This window comes from Triturus cristatus, chromosome 3_1 (assembly GCF_964204655.1).
Source record: "Triturus cristatus chromosome 3_1, aTriCri1.1, whole genome shotgun sequence".
NCBI classification, from domain to species: domain Eukaryota; kingdom Metazoa; phylum Chordata; class Amphibia; order Caudata; family Salamandridae; genus Triturus; species Triturus cristatus.
Genome location: NC_140583.1, coordinates 367,082,030 through 367,103,838, shown reverse-complemented (window position 1 = coordinate 367,103,838; position 21,809 = coordinate 367,082,030). Strand labels below are relative to the sequence as shown.

The 21,809-nt window shown below is 44.2% G+C and overlaps 1 protein-coding gene across 2 annotated transcripts in view; it reads right to left on the bottom strand.

The window, feature by feature from the left end:
* Positions 1 to 19,493: 19,493 nt before the first annotated feature.
* Positions 19,494 to 21,809, bottom strand: part of PYGO1 (pygopus family PHD finger 1) — a 243,699-nt gene continuing 241,383 nt past the window's right edge. Inside the window, exon 3 of one of the 2 annotated variants that reach the window (XM_085644137.1) lies at positions 19,494 to 21,227. In XM_085644137.1, the coding sequence (XP_085500263.1) occupies positions 20,124 to 21,227 (1,104 nt within the window). In that variant the 3' untranslated portion in view covers positions 19,494 to 20,123. The remainder of the gene's footprint in view (positions 21,228 to 21,809) is intronic. The other variant, XM_085644138.1, reaches the window with a different exon arrangement.

Below are 21,809 nucleotides of genomic sequence, written 5' to 3'. Positions count from 1 at the left end.
AGTACACTTCTGGACCAGTGGATACTTTGCCAAGAAGAAGGACTGCTGTGCTGCTACAAGAACTGCCACTCTGCTAGACTGCTGCTCCAAAAGTCCTGCCACCCTGCTTTGATGATCTGCTGCCCTCTTGCACGGAGAGGAAGAACTGGACCTGCAACTTAACCTTGAACCCAGGACCAGAGTGACTCCATGGGCAAGTCTGCTGGCCTCCTGATGTGAGCCTCAGGGACATAAAAAGCTCCACAAACAGCTCCTGTACCCAGCTGCGGCGAGTTTCTGACCTCCACGCATTGCTTCTCACGTTCTGGACCTTTGATGTGGTTCACAAGCTCTTAAATCAAGCTTCTGGTTTCTTCATGACCGCGAATGGGTCCATTCGCTCACCAACAGTTTCCTGTGACGCTCTCCTTGCTGCCCTATCCAACGCAAATGGGCTCTTGGCACAAACCTTGAGAAGGTAAACTTCAGCAAGACTAACATGAAACTATATCCGACCTGCTATCCATCACGATTGGCCTGAACTTTTGACTTTGAAGCAGTCCAGTGTGACTTAGAGCTGCGATTGGCGCTTTTAGGTGCTATTTTACACTTTATTCTTTAGAAATTCATAACTCCTGTTTTACGGATTGCATTTTTGTAATTTTGATCTTGGTTTATTTATTACATTTTGCTCTATGTTTCTAACTTGGTGTGATGATACTTTTTGTCTTGTGTTTTCACTGTTTTATCGTTTGAAGTGTTGCACAAATACTTTACACATTGCCTCTAAGTCAAGCCTGAGTGTTCTGGGCCAAGCTACCAGGGGATTGAGCACAGGTTAACTTGGGGATTTGTTTTGCCTTACCCTGATTAGTACTGTTGTTGCTGCTTGACCAGAGCTCACACCTCAGGCAGCCAATAACCTAATTTCTCACGCTAGGCCCCTGCAACAATGTAATATAAACCAGATGGTGACACTCTGGCAAGATGGAAAAAATAATTCAGGAAGCAAGCAGCAAAAATCAAGGTTTAAATGTATGAACCGAGGTGACTCAGTTCTACTAACACAAAGTAGCAAGTTTAACTCTCAGTTTGACCTCACTTGTTAACGGTAGTCAAAGGGATAATGGTCACTGTAGGACGAGATGGAACAAGGATCACTAGAAGCATATCGCAGTGCAAGAAACTAACCACCATGGTGGCAGAGGAAGCAAAGCTGCAAGAAAGAGAAGACACCACCTTGGACATTGGGCCGGAGGCTGAAGTAGAATCTTATTATTTATAGTTTTTATATAGTGGTAGCTGGACCTGAAGGTATCAGCTCTTTACATAAAAATGAATAATTGAATAAAGTAGCTTTACTTACAATGCGAGACACTTGGATTCAAGTGCAAGCATAGAGAGAAAGAGAATCATTAGGCAATTTGGGTGGTTACAGAATGCGGGCAATTAAAACAGCACAAGATAAAGGAGTAAATGACATAATATCAGCTGAAACAACCGACTATCACAAAGGGTCTAATCCTAGAGAGAGCGATTGGAACACAGTTCAGTTAGCATGCACGTTAAAGTATTTGTTGAGGACAAGGAGTTTCAGGACCCTTTTGAAGGAGAGAAGGAGGGGTTGCATCAGAGATCATTCATTGGACTGATCTCAATTGTTTTAGTTTGAGCGATGCCACTTGGTCGAAAACTTCAGTCTTTGCTGTATTATAGTGGGCAGTGAGGTCATCACCAGTACGAGTGAGTGTGACGCTGTAGTTGGGCATGAATCCTGGATTCCAGTTCAGTTATTGGACTTGTTTGATGTTCCGTGTCCAGTGCTTAGGTTTATCTGTTAACGCTGGCTGTGATCTGAAGTGGGTATTGATATTAAACAATGTGAGAGAGTGGTCGGACCAGTCAATGGGTGAGATGGATCTAAGTGAGACCAGCACATTTTGAGTGATAATCGCATCTAGAGTGGAGCCTTAAATATGTGTTGGTTCTTTGCAGAGTTGTTTCAGGTCATTTATTTCAAGAAAGCTGGTGAGATTCCGGACTGTGGTATCTTCTGAGTTGTTCTAGTGAAAATTGAAGTTGCCCAAGAACATGTCCTTCGTGTCAGTTAGGGAGAAACGTGTTACTAGGTCAGTTAACTCTTCTGCGAAGAGGGCACGATCACCAGGAGGGTGGTAGATGGTGTGTAGTTTGATAGAAGAGGAGTCTTTGACTGTAAATTCAATTACAAGGTATTCAAAAGTGGAGTATTCTGCATTTTTTAAGATAGAAAGATGTATTCCTTCTTTGTGAAAGATAACTAGTCCACCACCTGTTCTTTTAGGTTTGTCATGTCTAATGTTGGTGTATCCAGGTGGTGTAAGCAGGTCTAGTATTGGGGTAGAGTGGTCATTAAGCCTGGTTTCAGTGAGGAAAGCAATATTGATGGAGCGTGATTATTTAAGAGTGTTTTGCTTGTTCAATTCCCACTCATGGGGTGTGATTCTAATACATACTAAAGAAACATGAGTAACAGTGTGCCTTGTGAAACACGTGAGAGTTTAAAACGGCATCGTAAAAGCATGCAGAAGGGTCACCAACTGGTTTGAGATTAAGTCATTCATGACAGAGAGAGAAACCTACTAATGTGCTATGACAATAATGTGAAAGGTAATAAAGCAGTCTGAAGTTTTAATCAAAATATGATTATGAAAATGCTCAAGATGTAAATCTGAGAGAAAGTGTTTGCTCGTTTATTCATGAAACGTAATCAGGCTATGCTTATAAGTATAATGATATGGTGTTTTTATATTATTTCTTATGCATCTCTATTTCTTTCACGTTTTCAATATTAGCATGTTTTTTCTTTAGAAAATAGTGATTTCGCGGTTTTCCATGTAGGCCTCAAAATGTATTTTGTTTTTCATTATTTCCTTCGAATAGATTAAAAATGCTGACCTGGTTGCACTGTAGTTGCGAGCATTATCACTGAAGTTTCTTTCCTACAGTTTGAATAATGGACATCCTCTCTGTCAGTACAAAACTGTATCAACCTTGTTGCAAGCTCAGAAGAGAGCGTGAGGAGTGGACAAGTTGCGTTGCAAATGTATTTCCTATTTCCAAAGGGAAGTGATATTGCACATTCTTAGAGAACAGTGAACATTGAACAAAGGTAATACGTACGGGTTCCGGATGATTTGGGCTAAAGAACAATCACACCGCGGTTGCACCGTGGATTTTGACCAATAGAAATCATGCAAACTGCATTAAAGTTATTTTGTGGGCAGGAACTGAAAACATTTGGAGGTATAATTGCCCTGTGGGAAAAGGATGGGCGCTGCTATTTTCCCTTGCAAATCCTGGGCCCAACATGCTGTTGCTCTGAACTCTGATTTTTCGCTGAACTCTGCGCTTTAACAACTGCTGAAGTTGACCAGGCCAAACCTCTCAGCTGAAGAATTTATGACACCGGCTATTGCACGCTGTACTCTAGCGTTCTATTGGGTCCATCTTGTGTCCCGGTTCTGATAAATCTACAACCAATTCTTGGTTTGCATGATTCCAAATTGCATATTGTATCTTACAATGTGTTTTCTCTCTCTGTGTTATTTGATAATGTATTTGCTCTGAGCTGTGATGTGAGCTGTGATTTTACCTGTATACAAAAGAATAACCGTTATTGAATGATTCTAATGCATTTTTGTGCTTTGACCATTCATCTTGGAGTTTAGATAAAGATATCTTGATAACTATTCCATGTGTTTGTCCTTACTTATTGATAATTTTATTGATATTATGGGAATATTGTTATTAGCTGGGCACTTCTTTATTACATGCCCTCATGAAGGAGTGGCTTTTCGTCTCTAGTTATCTGAGCCCTATTAGCTCATACAAAGATCTATCGGAGGACCTTATGATTGTTATTAAATTATAGCATTTCTATGGGCCAAACTCTGTTTTAATGTGAATTAGGTTGCTGAGGATTGAGTTTACGTTGTGGTGGGTAACCTATGTCTGAGCCAACAAATTATTCACCGCTTCTGCTGGATCATTATCAATTTCCTTACCGAGTATAGCTTCAGGGATATCTGTAGCATGTTGAGCTGCTGATCTACAGTTGAGGAGCATGCATGCTAGAGGGCAGGGATTAGCATTAGTACAATGTAGTGTTTGAATGGTGGTGTATTGAGCAGGAGGTCTGGGCGAGTAGATAAGTCTAGGGATTCTATTTGTGTCCACTATTACTGGGGTTGTGGAGGGAGGATTTAGGACCATATTCTGGTTCTTTGAGAGGTAAGATTCACTGATAGCATTAGCTTCCAGTGAGGATATAGGGCTGTGAGCTCATTGTGGTCTGTGGGACCGACGACACAAGGGAGTAGAGGGCACGTTGTATGGCAGTTAGAGAACCTGTGTGGGGAGGCAATTTATAACTACCAGAAGTGTGACAGCGGGATAACTTGGCTTGGCTTGATGCAAGATGTCAGCTAAGGAATCAAGTTTTTGCTCCATTCGGTTCAGGAACTGGGTTAGTATGTCATTGATGCTTCCAGCATTGAGAGGGTGAGAATACGCGTCAAGTCCTGAGTATAAGGAAGGAGAGTGCGCTACGCTATGGGAGTGTTAGTGAGGTGAAAACTGACAAGAAGCGTCTATCAAAGATGGTGCAGTGAGGTTCTGTAGCTTGTACAAGTGTGTTCTCTGTCCTGAAAATGGAAATAGCGATTTCCCCTCTAAAGGTTGGGGAGAGGGACGTGGTGAGTTGTGTTCCAGAGGGTATTTTGATTGACTTAGTAACATGTCGGTGGAGAAGGAAGATGTTTTTCCACTTTGCAAGGTGTTTGGAATAGAAGACGGAGTCGGTTTTCTTGTTGCCATTGGTCACTCTGTGGTAGGTATCGGCTATTAGTGTTTGCGGGTGCTGTTTCAGTAGTCAATAGAATCTACTCTACTGGAAGTACCACCATGTGAACCAGAAGAAACACCAGCAAATGGTTTTAGACCTTGGCCAGTGGAAATACCCCAAAGGGGGAGCGACCCTTGACCTTGTTAGGTAGGTCGCTCCCCCTCCGCACAGCACCACCTGTGCGTCCTGTCCCTGCCCCAGCTGCCGCTGCTGAGGGAAGTTGAGGCCCTCCTCCACCCGCAGGCTACCACCTGCGCCTCATCCCTGGTGGCCAGTGGTAGGCCTTAGGTCTGTCCTATTGTCGGTGTCATTCATTGTACTGCCCTTATCGTTTTCTTTTTTATTGTCTGTGACTGCTGTTGTCTGTCTTCCCCCTGTGCCTGTATTTTCTCCTGTACCCTTCTTTCTTTCTGTTCCCATCGTCACCCCCGTGATCTGTACCCGTTTTCCTTCTGTGACCCCCGTGATTCTGTGCCCGTTTTCCTTCTGTGACCCCCGTGATTCTGTGCCCGTTTTCCCTCTGTGACCCCTGTGATCTGTGCCCGTTTTCCTTCTGTGACCCCCGTGATCTGTGCCCATTTTCCTTCTGTGACCCCCGTGATTCAGTGCCCGTTTTCCTTCTGTGACCCCCGTGATTCTGTGCCCGGTTTTCCTTCTGTGACCCGTGTGATTCTGTGCCCGGTTTTCCTTCTGTGACCCCCGTGATTCTGTGCCCGTTTTCCTTCTGTGACCCCTGTGATTCTGTGCCCTTGCCTTCCGTGCTGTTCACCGCTTCCATTCCCGCCGCTGCGTCCCCACCCCCCTGACTGTCCATTCGCTGCCCCTACCTCCCGCCGCCCAGCTGCTCCTCCCTCCCACCTCCCCATACACCTCCCCAGGACCCCTGGCCCCCGCTAACGCCACGATGCTCGCCTCTGCTACGACTCCAGCACCCTCCACGCACTCAACGCCGGATGATCACGCACCGGATGCCTGGCCATCACGAAGCGCACCCAAGGACCCTTCTCCTGCCGGAACTGCAGCTTCACCAGCATCCGACCTGCCAGCCCACCTACCAAAGAACCCAACTACCTCAGGTACATCCTTCTCAACACCCGCTCTGCACGCAAACATGCCGTGGAACTCTGGGACCTACTGGACTCCAACACCCCAGACATTGCCTTCCTGACGGAGACCTGGCAGAACCCCTCCACAGCACCCGACATCGCCATAGCCATCCCGGAAGGCTAGAAGATCACCCGCAGGGACCGCACCAATGGAGGAGGAATCGCCATCGTCCACAGAGACATTCTCAAAGTCTCAACCAACACCGACGACACCCTCAGCACCGCCGAACACCTGCACTTCCAGATCCACACCGATCCCAACACCACCCTCAGAGTAACCCTCGTCTACAAACCCCCCGGATCCCGAGCACAGTTCAGCGACTCCATCACCGACCTCGTCAGCACACACTCCCTCGCCTCCACGGACTACATCCACCTCGGGGACCTGAACTTCCACCTTGAGAACAACAACGACACCAACTCCTCCAAAAAGTGAAAGTACATGAATTACATAAAAGATACCAGCAGATAAACTCTAATTTCACATATGAATGGTAGTAAGTACATAAGTCTACTTCAGATACTAGTGGTTAGAGTTACATATATACAAGTTGCAAATTCACTCAAGGTTACATTGTGAGAAAAGTTGAATAGATTAGGAAGTTGTTGCACTCACAAGCGCTGATCTTAGGCCTGAAGGGATCCCCAAGCTGGTGATGTCCAGGTGTCCTCCATGCTGATTGGGATAGTGGCTTACCAGCCGGGCCCTGGCACAATGAAGTGGCCGTCAGTCATCATCCAAGCAGCTCCAGAAAAGACCGTCCGTTGGTTCTTCTCAATGTGGACTAATCCAGGCAGCAGGCGACCTAGTCTCCTCTCACTCCTCCGGCCTAGGTCTACTGCCGGCAGTACTCGGCGGGGGAGGGGGGGGGAAGGGGCGGTGCAGTGCCCCCTCTTGCAGTGTGGCCTCCAGTTGCAGAGGCCTTCCCTTGAGCCCAAACCTCACTGGCAATCTCAATCGATTGCTGGTTTCGGGGTCTGGTAGTGGGAGCCCTGCATTCTCAGACTCAAAAGGGGTCACTCCCTTCTTGCGTGTAGTTTACTGTGACGCCTTTAGACAGGCCGCACTACTTATCACCCCTCGCAGGCTCCAATTAATATCCCCGGGGCTCCGCAATGGCGGTAGGGGACAGGAGCCTCTTGGATGCCGGTCGGAGGAGCGTTCCCTGTTTGGACAAACTATCGAGGCCCGCATATCAGCCGCCCAGGCACTGCTGCTGTGCCCTACCCTTGGAGGAGGGGGGTTCCTCTCACCCCAAATGACGAGGCCCCAATGGCTCCCCCGGGTCAGAGTCCGGGCATCTGCAACATCAGGAGTCAGCCAAGGAGCAGCCATCTTGTCTACGACTTGCAGCAGAGCCAAAGACGGGCCTCATAGCAAAGCAGAAAAAGGCCCTACCTGCGCTTCTCCACCAAACAGGTTACTCGCAATTCGCCCCTCCACCAAACAGGTTCTTCGCAAGGTGATGGTGATAGCTCCAGGGAGGAGCCCCGCTGGGGTTCTGCGTTTATGAATGCCACTGGAGATCCAAGAGCCATTGCCACAGTTTTGCAAACCCTGAACTAGATTTTGAGAACTATGGATCCACAAACCATGTAGCAAAATATTTGTTTTAGATTTTGATTCCCGATGGGGTTCCTATTGGACCACTCCCCACCTGAGCCAGGGGATCAAGGGATGCTCCGTCTGCTCCATCAGGTGTGTACATCACATAAACCTAGCCCGTGGAGCACTGTATACGGTCAAAATCCAGCATAAAGTGATACAAGAGGTAGCTGGTTTGCGGACTGTTAATGCATTGTGATGTAATGTTATTTAAAATGACGCCATAATTTTTTCACGATGCAGTACTGGACCCCACGTTCAATATAGGTAGCCACAACAATATTTTCTCTGTTGTAGCAAATTATCTTTTGGGTCTATGGACCCGGATTTGGGACAGCAGACCCAAAATTCATGACGGAAGAAAAAAACACTCATCCAAACAAATTTAGTCCAAGGACCATCCGCAGACTACCATCCACATGTGTCTCTAGCTATTTAACCCTTTCAAGCTAATCCCTAAACATTGTTGTAATGCTTTTTTTCTCAAAAACCTCTAAACAGATTTAAATCAAACCAAAGACACTTTCTTATATAAAGTTCTGCTTTCATGCCAAGTTTGGTGTAATTCTGTTTTTTCCTATTGGAGTTAAAATGGAAGAGGTCACTTTTTTCACCAACCTCCCATTCCCTCCCTGTTGCTTCCTCCATGACAGATCTGCATAAATCTTGCCATGCCGAACCCAAATGAGATTAGCTTTTTGTTTGGAAAAGTTATCCGTGCCATTTTGTAAGTATTGGCATATTCATTTCAAGTCAGAGCTCTCCTGTGACGCAGATCTCACCTCTAAAGAGCACATTATTTGCCGACCAACATGCACCTTGAGTAGACTGGGATCCACTTGGTCTCTTACCCTTGCTGTTTGTTAGATGATTGGGGGAGGGGAGAAAATGTTTGGGGATTGGATACTGTGCATTGAGAAAATGCCTAATACTCTTTGGATAAAGTAGAAGGCGCATCATAATTGTTTAATACAAAAAATTAGCTTTTTCACATAGACCAACTTTTGGGTCAGGATCATACAATCTAACGGATTTACACCCTGAAGAAGGCCTTTTTGACCCATGGGGGCTAGAGTGGAAAGCCGAAACATGTTGGTACTTGCAGTGGGGATTTATGGGTAGTTACCCCTCCTGTATATCCTCAAATCGCATTATTTTTAACCCCGTCAAGGGAAACCAAGAATAAAGGTATTGCAAAGGTATCTCCTTAGACAGTTTTATTCCATTACTTTTCTGCACTAAAGATCCCTTATTGAGGGAACATTCTTCCCGGTCACAAACTTTCTTTTCTCTTCTTTTTCTCCCTCGCCGCTAAAAAAAACAGCGCTCCGTCCAGTGCGTGGGTCTGCGACTGGACATCTGCAGCGGACCCATGATGTAGCATGCCACTGTATCGTGGGTGAGAGCAGTATTATAAAATCTTTAGATTTTTCTTCTTCTTCTGGTTCTCACTAATTAACTATTCCCACGTAGTGGTGGGGGCAGGAACTTTTTAATTCAAATTGGGTAATATCCCAGGTCCTGTTTTCATTAGTCCTTCTCTCTTTTTGTGAGTTTAAGATATTTGAAGGGGAGTCAGAGAAGGCTCATTCCCTAGTCTCTTTTTTGTGATTTTTGATAGGCAGATGACAACCAGATTATTGTTTCGATATCGGAGGACATGTTATCTGTGGTAGAGAAATTCAAATGTTGCATGATGCATATCAGTATCTGGATGAAGGATAACTGTCTGAAATTGAGTGCAGAAGAGACGGAGAACCTGGTCTTTGGGGCTCAGCATTCTGTGTGGTCCGAGCTTTGGTGGCCAGAGACATTTTACGGATTTCCAGTTGTCTCTGCTAAAAACGTAGGAGCCATTTTTGACAATACACCTGCCTTTGATACTCAGGTCAATAAAACAATAAGGACGTGTTTCTACATCAAAATCTTGAGAAAGATTTTTCCTCTCATTCGAGTGGAACTTAATCAGTGCAATAGCTACTGCAGTTTTAAGTGTAACCTTGACTACTGCACTGTATCTAAACATCAATAAATTCTCTCTCAACAAACTCCCAAGTCATTCAAATGTGGCAGCCTACTTGGTTCTGAATATACCTAAACGCCTTTCAGTGAAGGTAGGCTTGAGCTCTTTGCACTGGCTGCCTGTCAAGAAGTGGGTGACCTTCAAAGCTCTATCTATGGTCCATCAGGCACTGCACACACCTTCAGGGGTCACTACACCTGAAGTAAGACACTCGAGATCCTCTTCTCGGAGGAAAGTAAGCATTCCTAGGTTCCGGCAGGCTAGATGGATAGGCCACACATTTTCGGTAGCGGCTGGAAACTTGTGGAACACACTGCTGATCCACATTGCCAGTTTAGGGTCTCATGTGGACTTCCCCAAACAGCTGAAGACATGGCTATTCTCCCTCCCGAAAGTGTCTCTTATGTGACAGCTTTCTTCCCTTTGGCAGTGCTTTGACACCTATCGGAATAATGCACTTTATAAATTTAAATAAAAATTTCCTATGAGGTGTTTTTTAGTTCCCTACCAATATTGTTTTCCATGGGAATGTGTTGCAGTACCAGTGGTTGGTCATGTGTGGTGCTTAACTTACTCGAAGGCTGGGCTGGAGTACATTTGAGCCTGTTTTGACACTTGCAGGGTTCAGCACCTTTAGAAGTGTATTATGTGAATAGCAATTGGCTTACCATTTTGTGGCAGTGTGTTTTGTATTAGTATACCTCTCTTAAACCTCTCCTATTTAGTAGTAATTATTCCCCATTTTCTCATTACTCTCTCTGGTCACTCCCACATTTACTACAAAATTGTATACCTGCCTTTTGTCTTCAGACGAGATTTGTGGGATGTTTGTGTAACATGGGAGTAGCACTCATGTAGCAGTACTATTTTACATATTGCAAAAATGCAGTTTGTGACTTAGGCCCAGTATGTCAAAAGCAATTGTGGTACATCAAAGCTACAGACCCAACTTTCTTAGATAACCATTTTAATCGCAGACTTCACAGGACTACAAGTCGTTTTCTGTCTCTTAATTGCAGAATGTTCACAAATTCTCTCTCATAAACGTTTAAAAAAAAAAGAAAAACTTCAGCTACATTCAGGCTTTACCAACAAAGTAAAACAAACCTGTGGAGTAAAAACTGAAAAGAAAAGCTACATTGGTTTGTTAACTGTAACAAAGGAATGTTTCCAACTGTACCTATTTAGTAAATATTTACCACTAAGGGCCTCATTATTATTGCCTCTGGTAATATTGTAGGTGCCAGCCCCACTGTGATTACAATTTTAGGTGTCTCACACGAAGATCGTGTCTGCTGCATACTCCTAACATTAGGTATGTTTTGAGAAAGATTTTAACTCAGTTGGGATTAAAAAAAGCAGCGTCGTTGATGGACTCCACTTTTTGGGAGTTTTAGTAGGTGTCAAGTACGGCCTTAAGACCCACCAACAGGGGGTGCACACACTCCAAAGCCTATGTGCAAAATCACAGGTCCCAGGAGTGTTAAAAAGCAATTCCATTTTCTTATGGGGGCAACAACATGATGCCCTAGGGACATCTTCAGAGGGCTGCTGCACCTTTGACCTCCCACCCACACACACGTTCTCAGATCACCAGTGGTGCACCTACCCTACTTGGCACCACAATGAGCCATGTGCACATTTGTGAGCCCTTCCAAAGGGTGTATGGTGGGCTCCAGCACCCACAGCATGAATAAGTAATAAGCGGCTTTGCAGGAAGGGTTTTTTGATTTTTAATAGGCAGCCTCCTGACGTATATACTCTTTGTTTTTTAGGATGAGGGGCCCCTGCCCCTTTGATGTTGCACTCTGCGTGTGGTGATATTGTGGCTGCTTGGGGAGCCCTCTCCCCTGCAGCTGACATAGTTGATGTGTACCAGCGTCCTTTTCTTTCCCCTCACTCCCCCAGACTCTGGCACGTGGAGTGGGAGAGGCACAATACCTCACTGCTGCAGCACGTCTAAGTTGCAGTTGTCGCATGGAGATGAGGGCTGCCCTTCTAGGCCACACGCATGCCCCATTCCCAATTGGAAACAAATAATAATGCAGGTTGTACAAAGCCCTGGGCACTTGGTCCTTACTGGGGGATTGTAGAAAAATTTGGTGGAGCACTACATGCTCCATTTTCAGTCCTGTCTCCCCCCCACCCTACACCCACTCCTCAAGAACTAGGCTTCTTTCTCAATGTTCTGCTACCCCATTGGCTCGATCTGATTTTTACCTCTGGTTGCAAGACAGAACTACCCAGAGCAGTTACTTTAGGCTTCCTGGCCTCTAAACTTTAGTTTTCTTGTAGTTGGACAGGATTTTTAATGCTCCTGTAGTTAGACCTGTGCCCTGTCTGCATTTCTGGTATCTGCCTTCACCTGGGGGTTCCACAGCAGCCTCCCTGACATATCCCATGCCCCTTGGCGTTGGTCATTTAGCAGGTCACCTGTGCTTCAGCAGTGAAGTCAGTGGCCCCCTCCTGATGGAGGGGACCCATCTGCAGGGCCAGTATACAGAAGATCGACTGGAATCCTCCATGGTCTCACCGTTCTCCCCCACCCCGCTCTGCTACTGCCCTCCCTCAAGTAGGTCCATCCCTCACCTGAAAGGGGGCAGAACCATTGGCCCTGGAGAAACTGTTCTAGTCCCTGGGTGCCAGCTGGATTTTAAAAGTCCATAAGTCCATCATTGCAATGAAGTCAAGGGGCTTCTTCCAGCTGGGCATCCTCCGATAGTGTCATTCCCAGGTCCTGAAAGTTCAACAGTCTCTCACATCTGCAGGAGTTTATAAGTGGAGGAGGAAGGATCTAGAAGCAAGGCACTTCTTCCCAATACTAGGGTAATGCATTACTACACCCTTGCCCCAATCCTCCTGCACAGCATTTCGGGACATTTCAAAATGACAGCCCAATGTTGTCTATGATAAGACATTCGCTGAGGGCTTTAGCCCAGCCTGACCCCTTCCCAGTGAAACTTCAATGGGGAGACTCTCCTATGTTTGACTCCGGAGGTCTGACTATCCTCCAGATGCAGTGTGAACGGTAGTTAGCACATGCAGATTCTGTCCCCTCCTTTCCTTTCCCAGGTACAAGACCAAGCACTGCCCAATGACTCTACTGTGTGAGGAGGCCTTTGATCCTTTGCTGGTCCGCAGAGTAATTAACTTGGGAAAAAGTTCTGGAGTCTAATTATGAATGAGCAAGGGAAATAGGACTCTTCCTTGACTGTCATAAGGAGTAAATATATCACAAAAGTGACTTTGGATATGCACTCACGGTACATTTGTACCCTAGGGTTGGTACCTGACCTGTATCTCTTGTGTCTCCATAGGGCAATTCCGGACTGTGGCACAGATTTTGCCCATAATGAATAATTCTGTAAAGCCCCCACTCTTTCAGGTAAGGACTACAGACCTACACTATGAACGCCTAGTACCATCATAAAACATAAACCAGGTCTACACCAGTCCTTGAAGAGTGCCTTCTGTGGCAGGATACCTGAGCGCAGACACTGGGCTGAGCTGAACAGTAGCCTCACATGATCAGCCCACACGTGTATACTCACATATTTACATGCAACCAGCTCTGAGGCTCTTACACAACTGCACAGCAGGGACCTTGCATTATAAGATGGATACTGGCAGCTACCACTTTCAGTCCATTTGCATAGAATTTACAGGGAGTAAGACTCAGTCAGTGAGGCTCCCTGGTTTGAGGGTTTTACTTTAAGGAAGTCCAAAAGCAAATAATCCAGGAGATTAAATAGGCGGAACCCATTTGCTACACATGCCCCTGCTTGCTCTAAATAGGGAAAGAAGCTAGCTATTGCTCTTGGGTACTCTTCCCTAGTAAACGGCAACAACTGGCCATGAGTTCTGACCAGACACACCATTGCCGGTTTTTCACAATCACAGATATCCTAAACCAGTCTCCCCACACCAAGGACCACCCACCTAACTCAGTCATTAGAACATCTCGCCCAATAGGGAACCTAGACTGCACTAAGAACCCTCCTGGTTCTGTTAGATGCACCCAGGACACTATGCACACACATGGCCAGAGGTCAAACACCATGCTTGCCATGTGTGATGCAACTCTACGCCAACCATGCTCTTCCTGGCAAGGATTTAGTACCTCAGCACAGAGGTCATCAAGCCTGACAGGCATAACATCTCCCCCTCACATCAGTGGCTGTTCTCCCTCTGGAGACTACATAACCTCAGTACCCTCACTCATCCGAGTCACTACAAGCCAAAGATGCAAAGGAAGGACCCTGGCTCTCACCAGCAGCACCTAGGCTGGGGACTCACAACCAAAGGTCTTAGGCTAGGGTCTATTGCTACCACCAACCTTGTGGGATAACTAAATCTTCCAGAAGGGAAGAACAGTTCACTCAAAGCTTAGAATAGTACCTTGACAGAGAGTTACCCTCGGGCAGACCTGTCCATGGGAACCACCTCGACCTCTAGCCTACATGTCCTACGTGAGAAGAGTGTCCATGTCACCCACGGGGTAAAGTGGAAGTGCCACTGGGCACCGTGTAGAATACACCTGACCCAGGCCCCCCTCAAGCAACTTCTTGGCCTCCAAGCAGTCATGGTGGAGACAAAGTAAGAACCCTACACATCCCACTGTGAAATTTGACAAGCCACCCTGTAGGCACACAATGTTACCTTCCAGTTCATTCGGCTGAGGGGTTGCCCCCACAAGCGGAGCCCTTTCCTGGCAAGCCAGGACTTTCCTGAAGGCCTCACGGCCTCCTGCCCGAAGGCTGATACACCCACGGTACACCAGTGACAATCCCTAACTGAAGTCTTCTGCTACCCTCCCACACTGATGCTAAGGGTTCCCTCCATCTGCAACAGGGACTACACAGGATCCAGGCTGGGCTACTGCAGGAACCTCCAGCCTGCTGCACCACCTCTTTGTACAGAGCATTTGCCCATTTGTCTATAGGGTCTGATCCCACAGGACCTTTCTGAGTGGACACCAGGCTGAGCATCACCACAGCCGCCACCTCAAGATCTGACATACGTCTCTCAGATGACATCCTTCACTTTACTAAGGAATTAACCTACCCTGAAACTCGGGATCCACCTCAGACCCAGCCCAGCAATCTAGGTGGTCCACCACCCCCTCGCTGATCTTCACAGGGTCAGTAACTATCCCACCTGGGGACTCTAGAATACTCTCTGCCAATCCTCCATCTCCTCGGTAACTATATACCCAATATACCCCTTACGTCAGGAAACATCCCTTTACTGGGCCTCCTACTACCATGGTCCAACCATGGGCAGCTCCACTCTCCAACAGGTAATGTGTGGGGACCTTGGGAACCAAAACGTTTTCTCACGTCCCCACTGTGGGAAAAATTCTCAGGGGCCAACCCACCATGCTAGGATACTACTATCTTACTACTACTCTCCGACCCACTGTTCCAGTGTTTTTTGACTTGCACCAATAACGGAAATATTCTTTGCAAAAAGAATGACTCGATGTAGGCAGCTTCACTGGATAATTACATTGCCCATGACAAGTGTGAGAATTTCCTTGAGCCCCTCAATTATCTCCTATAGCTCAAGACATATGGCTTATCCCTTCTTTCCAATCTCTGGTGTGAGTACTTCTTGCAGTCTCTAAACCTACAGAGAAGCATTCTACAGGCCTAGTGTATGTAGTGTTAGCATTCAAAAGACACAATGGCCTGGGATCCCTCTAATGAAAACAGTTCTATGAAAGCCCACCCCAACTTCACATCATATAAATGAAAACTGGTCACATTAAACAGTTTATACATCAACCAGCAATGTCTTCACATGGAATAGGTGTGCAGAGGCTTTCCTTTGCCACATCTAGAGATCACACTACCACACATTTGTGTCACCAATGTTAGAAAATGAGTTAATTGCAAAGCATGTGTGTCTATAGTAATAAGCCTACAATCTTCTCCGTTTACTGGAAAGCAAATAGCTAATTTTAGCACTTGACTTTCATGGTAGCAAACCAGAGTCCAAGGCCTACTCAAAGAGGAAGTGTGGGCTAGAAACAGAGTTCGCTGGTATGCAACAAGCAACACTAAATACATCCAGTCAGTGTTTTTTCTTAAAAAGGAGAAGTACTTCTTGGCACACGCACACATTACTGAAAACACAATAATTTGAAATAGGCAGATAGAAATGCACACTCAGTAACACCATCTTAATAGTTCACACCCATAGTCATTCTTGAACCCTTAAACCACAGTACCCCTCACATATACTAGACATGTTATAAGGAGATGTTCGTAATCCAAATGCAGACCTACTGGCTTTGTCAGGGTGTCATCACATTAATAAAAAGCAGAAATAAGTTATACAAAACTAATGCAACAACATTGCAATCAGTTAGAACGGTAGCAGTTTACAAAAAGCACACGTTTTTGTCCATTTTAACATAGCCAATACTACATTAACATTTCAATATAATGTGCGCAGGAGTCATTTTGTGGCTTTGAACATGTTGCAAGTGCACATACCTACTGGGCACACCAACAGGGGTCCCCACACTCCACAGCCTATATGCAAAGCACAAGCTACAGGAGAGTAGGAAAACAATTCCAAATTCTCCTGGGGACATCAGCATAACACACTGGGAGACTTAGGTCAGCCTTTTTGGGAACAGTTTTTGATCCTTCGGAAGAACAGAAGAAAAACTGCACATGCTTTTAGGGACCTATAAGGAGACCTGAAAGGAATGGATCTATTCCCACTTGCCCCCAGGACAAAGAAGTAGACTCCAAGGGCCAGTTGGCTGACCTGGTGTGGCTACAGGGATCCAATTAGCTGCAAGAGGCCATTTTCCTGAAGCACCCTCCTGACAAGTTGCAACTGGACCCATTTGTTGGATTTTGCTGGCGTACGGTCTAACCCCTGAGTGCTGTCCTGGAGGTCCTGGGACCCTTGACAGTCACTAGCTGGATTTCTCAAAAAATCTCTGAAATGTTGGAACATCATTACAACATGCTTCAGACTTCTGTGTGATCTTTCCAGGTACAGCCTACAGCATTGCCTGGCTGGATGATTGTGAGCTAGACACAAGATACTAGATCCAAAAGTAGAAATCTTGACATGGTGAAGGTGCAAAAAGTATCCAACCAAAATTTAGCTGGGCGCGAAATTTTAACTTTTCCAGCACAGAACTTTTCCAGCCAAAACCAACTGCATCAGCAGGATCTCATGCAATGGCTATCCGGTTTCCTCGGATACAGTCTGCAACCTTGCCCAGCTAAAAAATGTTAACTTGCATTTCAGAGACTAACTCCTAAGGTAAAATCTTTGACTGGGACGAGCCTGCTTGGCATATACGACTCAAGCTCCATGGCAACTGGGCTGAAACAGATCCTAGTTCCCTAGTCATCTGCGAACAGTGATTAGAGTGTTGCTTTACTTTTTCTTGACACTTGTTCTTTTAAATCTTTTAAAGTTCATGTTTTTCAGTTCCCCTAGTCGATTTTTGTTGTTTTTGTATAATTTGGATATACAATTTTACTCTATTTTTATCAATTGGAGTGGCAATTGTTTTGTTCTGTGTTTGACTTTTTAACTGTTTCACTTATAAATTTCTAAATGCTTTACACATATTCTTCAAGTTAAGCCTGTCTGCTCTGTGCCGTAACTACCAGGGGATTGAGCTAGAGTTTAAAATATTCAAACCTTTGTCTGGACCTAATAGGTTAAGTACTTTATTAGTTGTAGTGAAGTGCCCCACACCAATTAATAACTTACTTTCTTACAACTACCGTATAAACAGTCTCATGAGAGGATGAAAACAAGTAAAGAAATAGCTGAGAACTGGCAGACAGAGGGTCACCCAACTGTTACCCTTTTGCCCCACTCTTGTTCGCTCTGCTTTTGAAACCCATGTCCACTATGCTTAGAGTGAATTTCAATAGGTGAGTTAAAAGGTAAGTGAAATGTTACACAAAGTGATCCTGTATGCCTATGGCACATTGGTCTTTGTGAAAGACCCTGAACCGATGCTGTTGGATTTGATGCATATACAGGAGGAGTATGGTCCCATGTCTCAGTTACGAAATAATTAGGCTAAGCCCCCGCCCCCCCCTGTTCTGAATAGGATCAGTGGATCACCTGGGTGAAAATATGCTCACTGACTTGGACCTGCAGTGGTTGCCAAGGGACCTGAAATACTTGAGAATCAGTGTGGCACATGATGCAGTAAATTATGTTGAGTTGAATATGGGCTGAAGAAGTATACATGGCTCTTTGTCCTTCTACTGCAGTCCATACTAGGGAGAGTGGTCCAGATTAAAATCTTCTGCGGTGCCACCATGTTTTCTAAAGTGTTATTTTCCCGTCTTATGAAAGGAATATTTTGTAAACTTGATATTTTGTTTTCTTTCCTGGTCTGGGAGAGGTGCCTGATCTAGGGTCAAGCTGAGTATTCCAACAATGCCTTAATAGGTTGGAATAGGTCCCCTTGATATGAAATGTTATTACTTGTCCTCACAGATACAACACCTCTGTGGTTGGCTCGATAACTCACGTAACAGGTGAAATACTATGCTGAGGGGAGATCATGGCGCCATGGCTTTGAGGTCTCAGTTTGAGACTGGAGTGGCATACCTGTGAAAAATATGGGAATGGGTTATTAGATCAACACTGAAAGTGGCACCATTTACCGTAGATAGGCTACTTTGGGGTTAAGATATTTATGTAAAACATATTCAGAAATAGGTGTGTTGGGTGGCAGGATTGTTGTTGGTGGGCCATCTGTAAATTGAGCAAACATTCCACACAATTGAGGAAGTCTGGACCTATTTTCAAGTCAGGAGAGGAGACTTTATTTAATACTAAAGTAAGAAGCCTCAGTGCACTCGACAACCAATGGAATCTAGACTATTACAGTGACTGTATTCATTTACGCAACGTGGATGGCGGCAAATTATGACAGAATGCTCTGGGTGCAACCAGCGGGTCAGACAAAAATGGGGCTGGGATTGTAGAGGTTGACTGGATTATGGCCGTGATACACAGTAGGACCTCTTAAAGCACCACCCACTTTTAAATTCCTAGTCACTTCTGTGGTTCTACATAAAACACCTGGCTTCTGTCCATGCAGTGTGGGGGATTTAGCCGATTTGCACCACATAGTGTGAATGTGCAGTGTGGTTGTGGGTGGGTCCAGATAGGTGCAAAATTGCCTGATAAGAGCAAATTATGTGGTATGCTGGTAGAGGGGGATGTGGAGAACAGCCCTACATGAAATCCTATTTAATAGAATATCCATGCCAATATGTGGGTTCCTTTTGTAGTGATTTAATGTTTGTATTCTGCCTCCCAGGTGCACAGGGATGTCTGCCATCTCCATTTATGATGTATATTTTGATGATGTGCTAACCAATCACCAACCAAATTGTATTTATTGTTTTTTGAGGTAGTAGGGTAAAAATAAAAATGTTTCTTAAAACATTTCAAGTAAACCTAGACAAATAGTGTCTTCACAATAAACATTTTTGAAAAAAGTGCACATAAGGCTAAAACATTGAGAAGTATGTTTCAAATTTAAATAAAAGTCTGCCTCAACTTGCTCAAAATTCCAAGATCCCACAAATGTAGGAACTGGTTAGACAATGCAAATATTTGGGAGCTAGGATGATCTACATTTTTGAAGACGATCTAAACTAAGTTGGATTTTGAGAGCAATCTGGGCCATTTGCTCCATTATTTGCAAAAGGCTAGCAGTCTGGCCATTGAGGAATCAGTTCATGGAATTATGAAAATGTTGGGAGGTAATAACACTGTGAGCCTCTTCATCTGTGGTTGCCTGCTTTAGTGGATACTTTTCAAGGAGTGACAGGATTGTCCTTGTGGACCAAAACTGGAGAGCATGGTTCTTGGTATATTCAATAATAGAAGCAGTATGCCGATGAAAAGATATGGATGCATTGTTCTATATAGTCTGCAACTTTTTATTTAAACTTGTATTTCAGTGCATTATCTTTTCAAAAGCATGGCTTGTGAACACCACAATGCATACTTAAAATTTTTAAATTCTTTGTGAATCACATCTATTTTCTTATGTCAACAATAACAATATAAAACATTATTTACAACCTTGCAATCTGCAACTTCCAATGTAGATGTTGCGATTTGCAAGTTTGTTAATCAAAGGTTACTATTTCTAGGACATGTTTATCTATTGTATTGTAAAAAGTGCCACTTAATATGGATTGTTGAACTGAGCATTTACAATTGAGTTGAAAACCATATGCAAATACATTAGCGGTCACAGTTCTCAGATTTGTTTGCAAGAAAGAAAGTCACTGTTCAGTAGGTCGCAATTAAAAAATTGTATTCTCTTACGAAACACCTACAAAGGACCGTCGTTTCCGACAACCACAAATCTCCTGAAGTTCCAGTGAAGGCTTAACATGTAGAACAAAAGCACTTCTGTGGTCAAGAAGATCAAAAGTAGCAAATATGTTAAAACCGAAAATTGTGAAAGACATGCAAAACAACATTACTACAATGCATACAGGCTCAATCATTACCATTTCTAAGAAGTGCTGGCAGAACATGCGTACGTTTGAGAAGTGTTAAAGGGACATCCTCCGTTACCATGCAAGCATTGCAGCCCCAAACAGCGGAAGCTTCAGCAGCAAGAAGGCTGTAAGCAGCCTCAGTCATGCCAGTACAAATCCGATGAAACCAATTGTAGCAGGATACTTCACAAAGGAGAGAATCCTCATCGTCACTTACTTCAGCTCTACAAATTCCACACACGCAGGCAGATCCAAAGAAGGGGTTGGTAGAAAGCCTCGAATGGACTGAGGTTTTTATGCTTTCTTTAGAAGATGCACCCATTGTCTTTGTTCTAGGTGAAAAGACTGTCTCGTTTGCATGACCATCATTGATGCAGTCTGCATTGTTACAAAGAATGTCAATTTCAGTATATGCGTTCTGTCTAGTAACAATTTTGAAGTGATCATTGCTTTTATTTGTCAGGTTTTTTGGAGCATGAGAATTTGTTTTGCAATTAATATTTTTATCATTTCCTTCAAAAAAGTAATGCCTTTGACTGGAAGATTTGTGTGTATCTTTAACAATTTCTGGATGGAGAGGAGTATATTTTGTTTCCACTTGAAAATGGAAGCGTGGATTAATGAAAGGTACAGATGACATAACGGATTTGAAGATTTGGCTAGGGTGTGTTTGCTCCATCATCTTGTCATAGTTTTCACAATAATTATGCTGTAAGGGCCGATTCATCAAATGCACATTCTGGCTGATTGAACCTTTAAACACTGTGGGCTTTCCAAAGTCAGGTTGATTGTATAAACCGGAGCTGAAGTTGTGGCACTGACTGAAACCCATTTCCATTGAATTTTGAAAGAGTTGTGGAATCTGGTTCCTGTGTAAATTCTGTCTACTCAAAGGATTCAAATTTCTGGGCATAGCATTTGTTGGCCTCCTGACACCTCCAAATCCCACATAACCAGGGAATCTCAAGAAGGGATTTGTGGAAGAACACAGTCTGTTTGATGGTGCATTGTAATGATCATCGAAAGGATTTACAGCTACAAGATGATCTGAACTGGGATTGAGTGGAGGAGCATATTCAGACTGTGGAAAAAATGCCGATCCCTGCAAAAAGTGAGAAAATACTTCATCATGTGGAGAAACAAATGTGATGTTTGCTACTTCAAAGTTACTTAAACAAAAACATAGATTTAAAAAAATACGTCTTATGCATTGCAGAAGATACTATTTTTGATCATGTCCCCAATTAAGATCTATCTTACTAATTTATTTAATATGATATATTAGTAAATCATTATGCAAATATACATTGAGAAAATTATGTTATAAATACAAAGATAGGTTGAAAGTTAAGTGAGTAACACTGAAAAATGTATACGTTACATAGGAAACCCAAACATGTGAGAGGATATTTAGTGAAAACATTTTTACACTTTGGTATTTTTGGGGGGTCTGTAAATCATAAAACCTACCTTCTAATACTTACTGTAACTACATTTATTCTCATTAACTCCCACATATAAACTCTAAATGACACTCATAAAACCCACCTTTGCCCTTATTCCTAGGCTTGAAACTATCCATTACGCTATTCATAGCGGTGAGTGGTTTCCTTCCCCAATGCTGTACAGCTTAACCCTAATCCTTATCACATTGGCACATTGTTCTGACACTCAACCCTCTTTC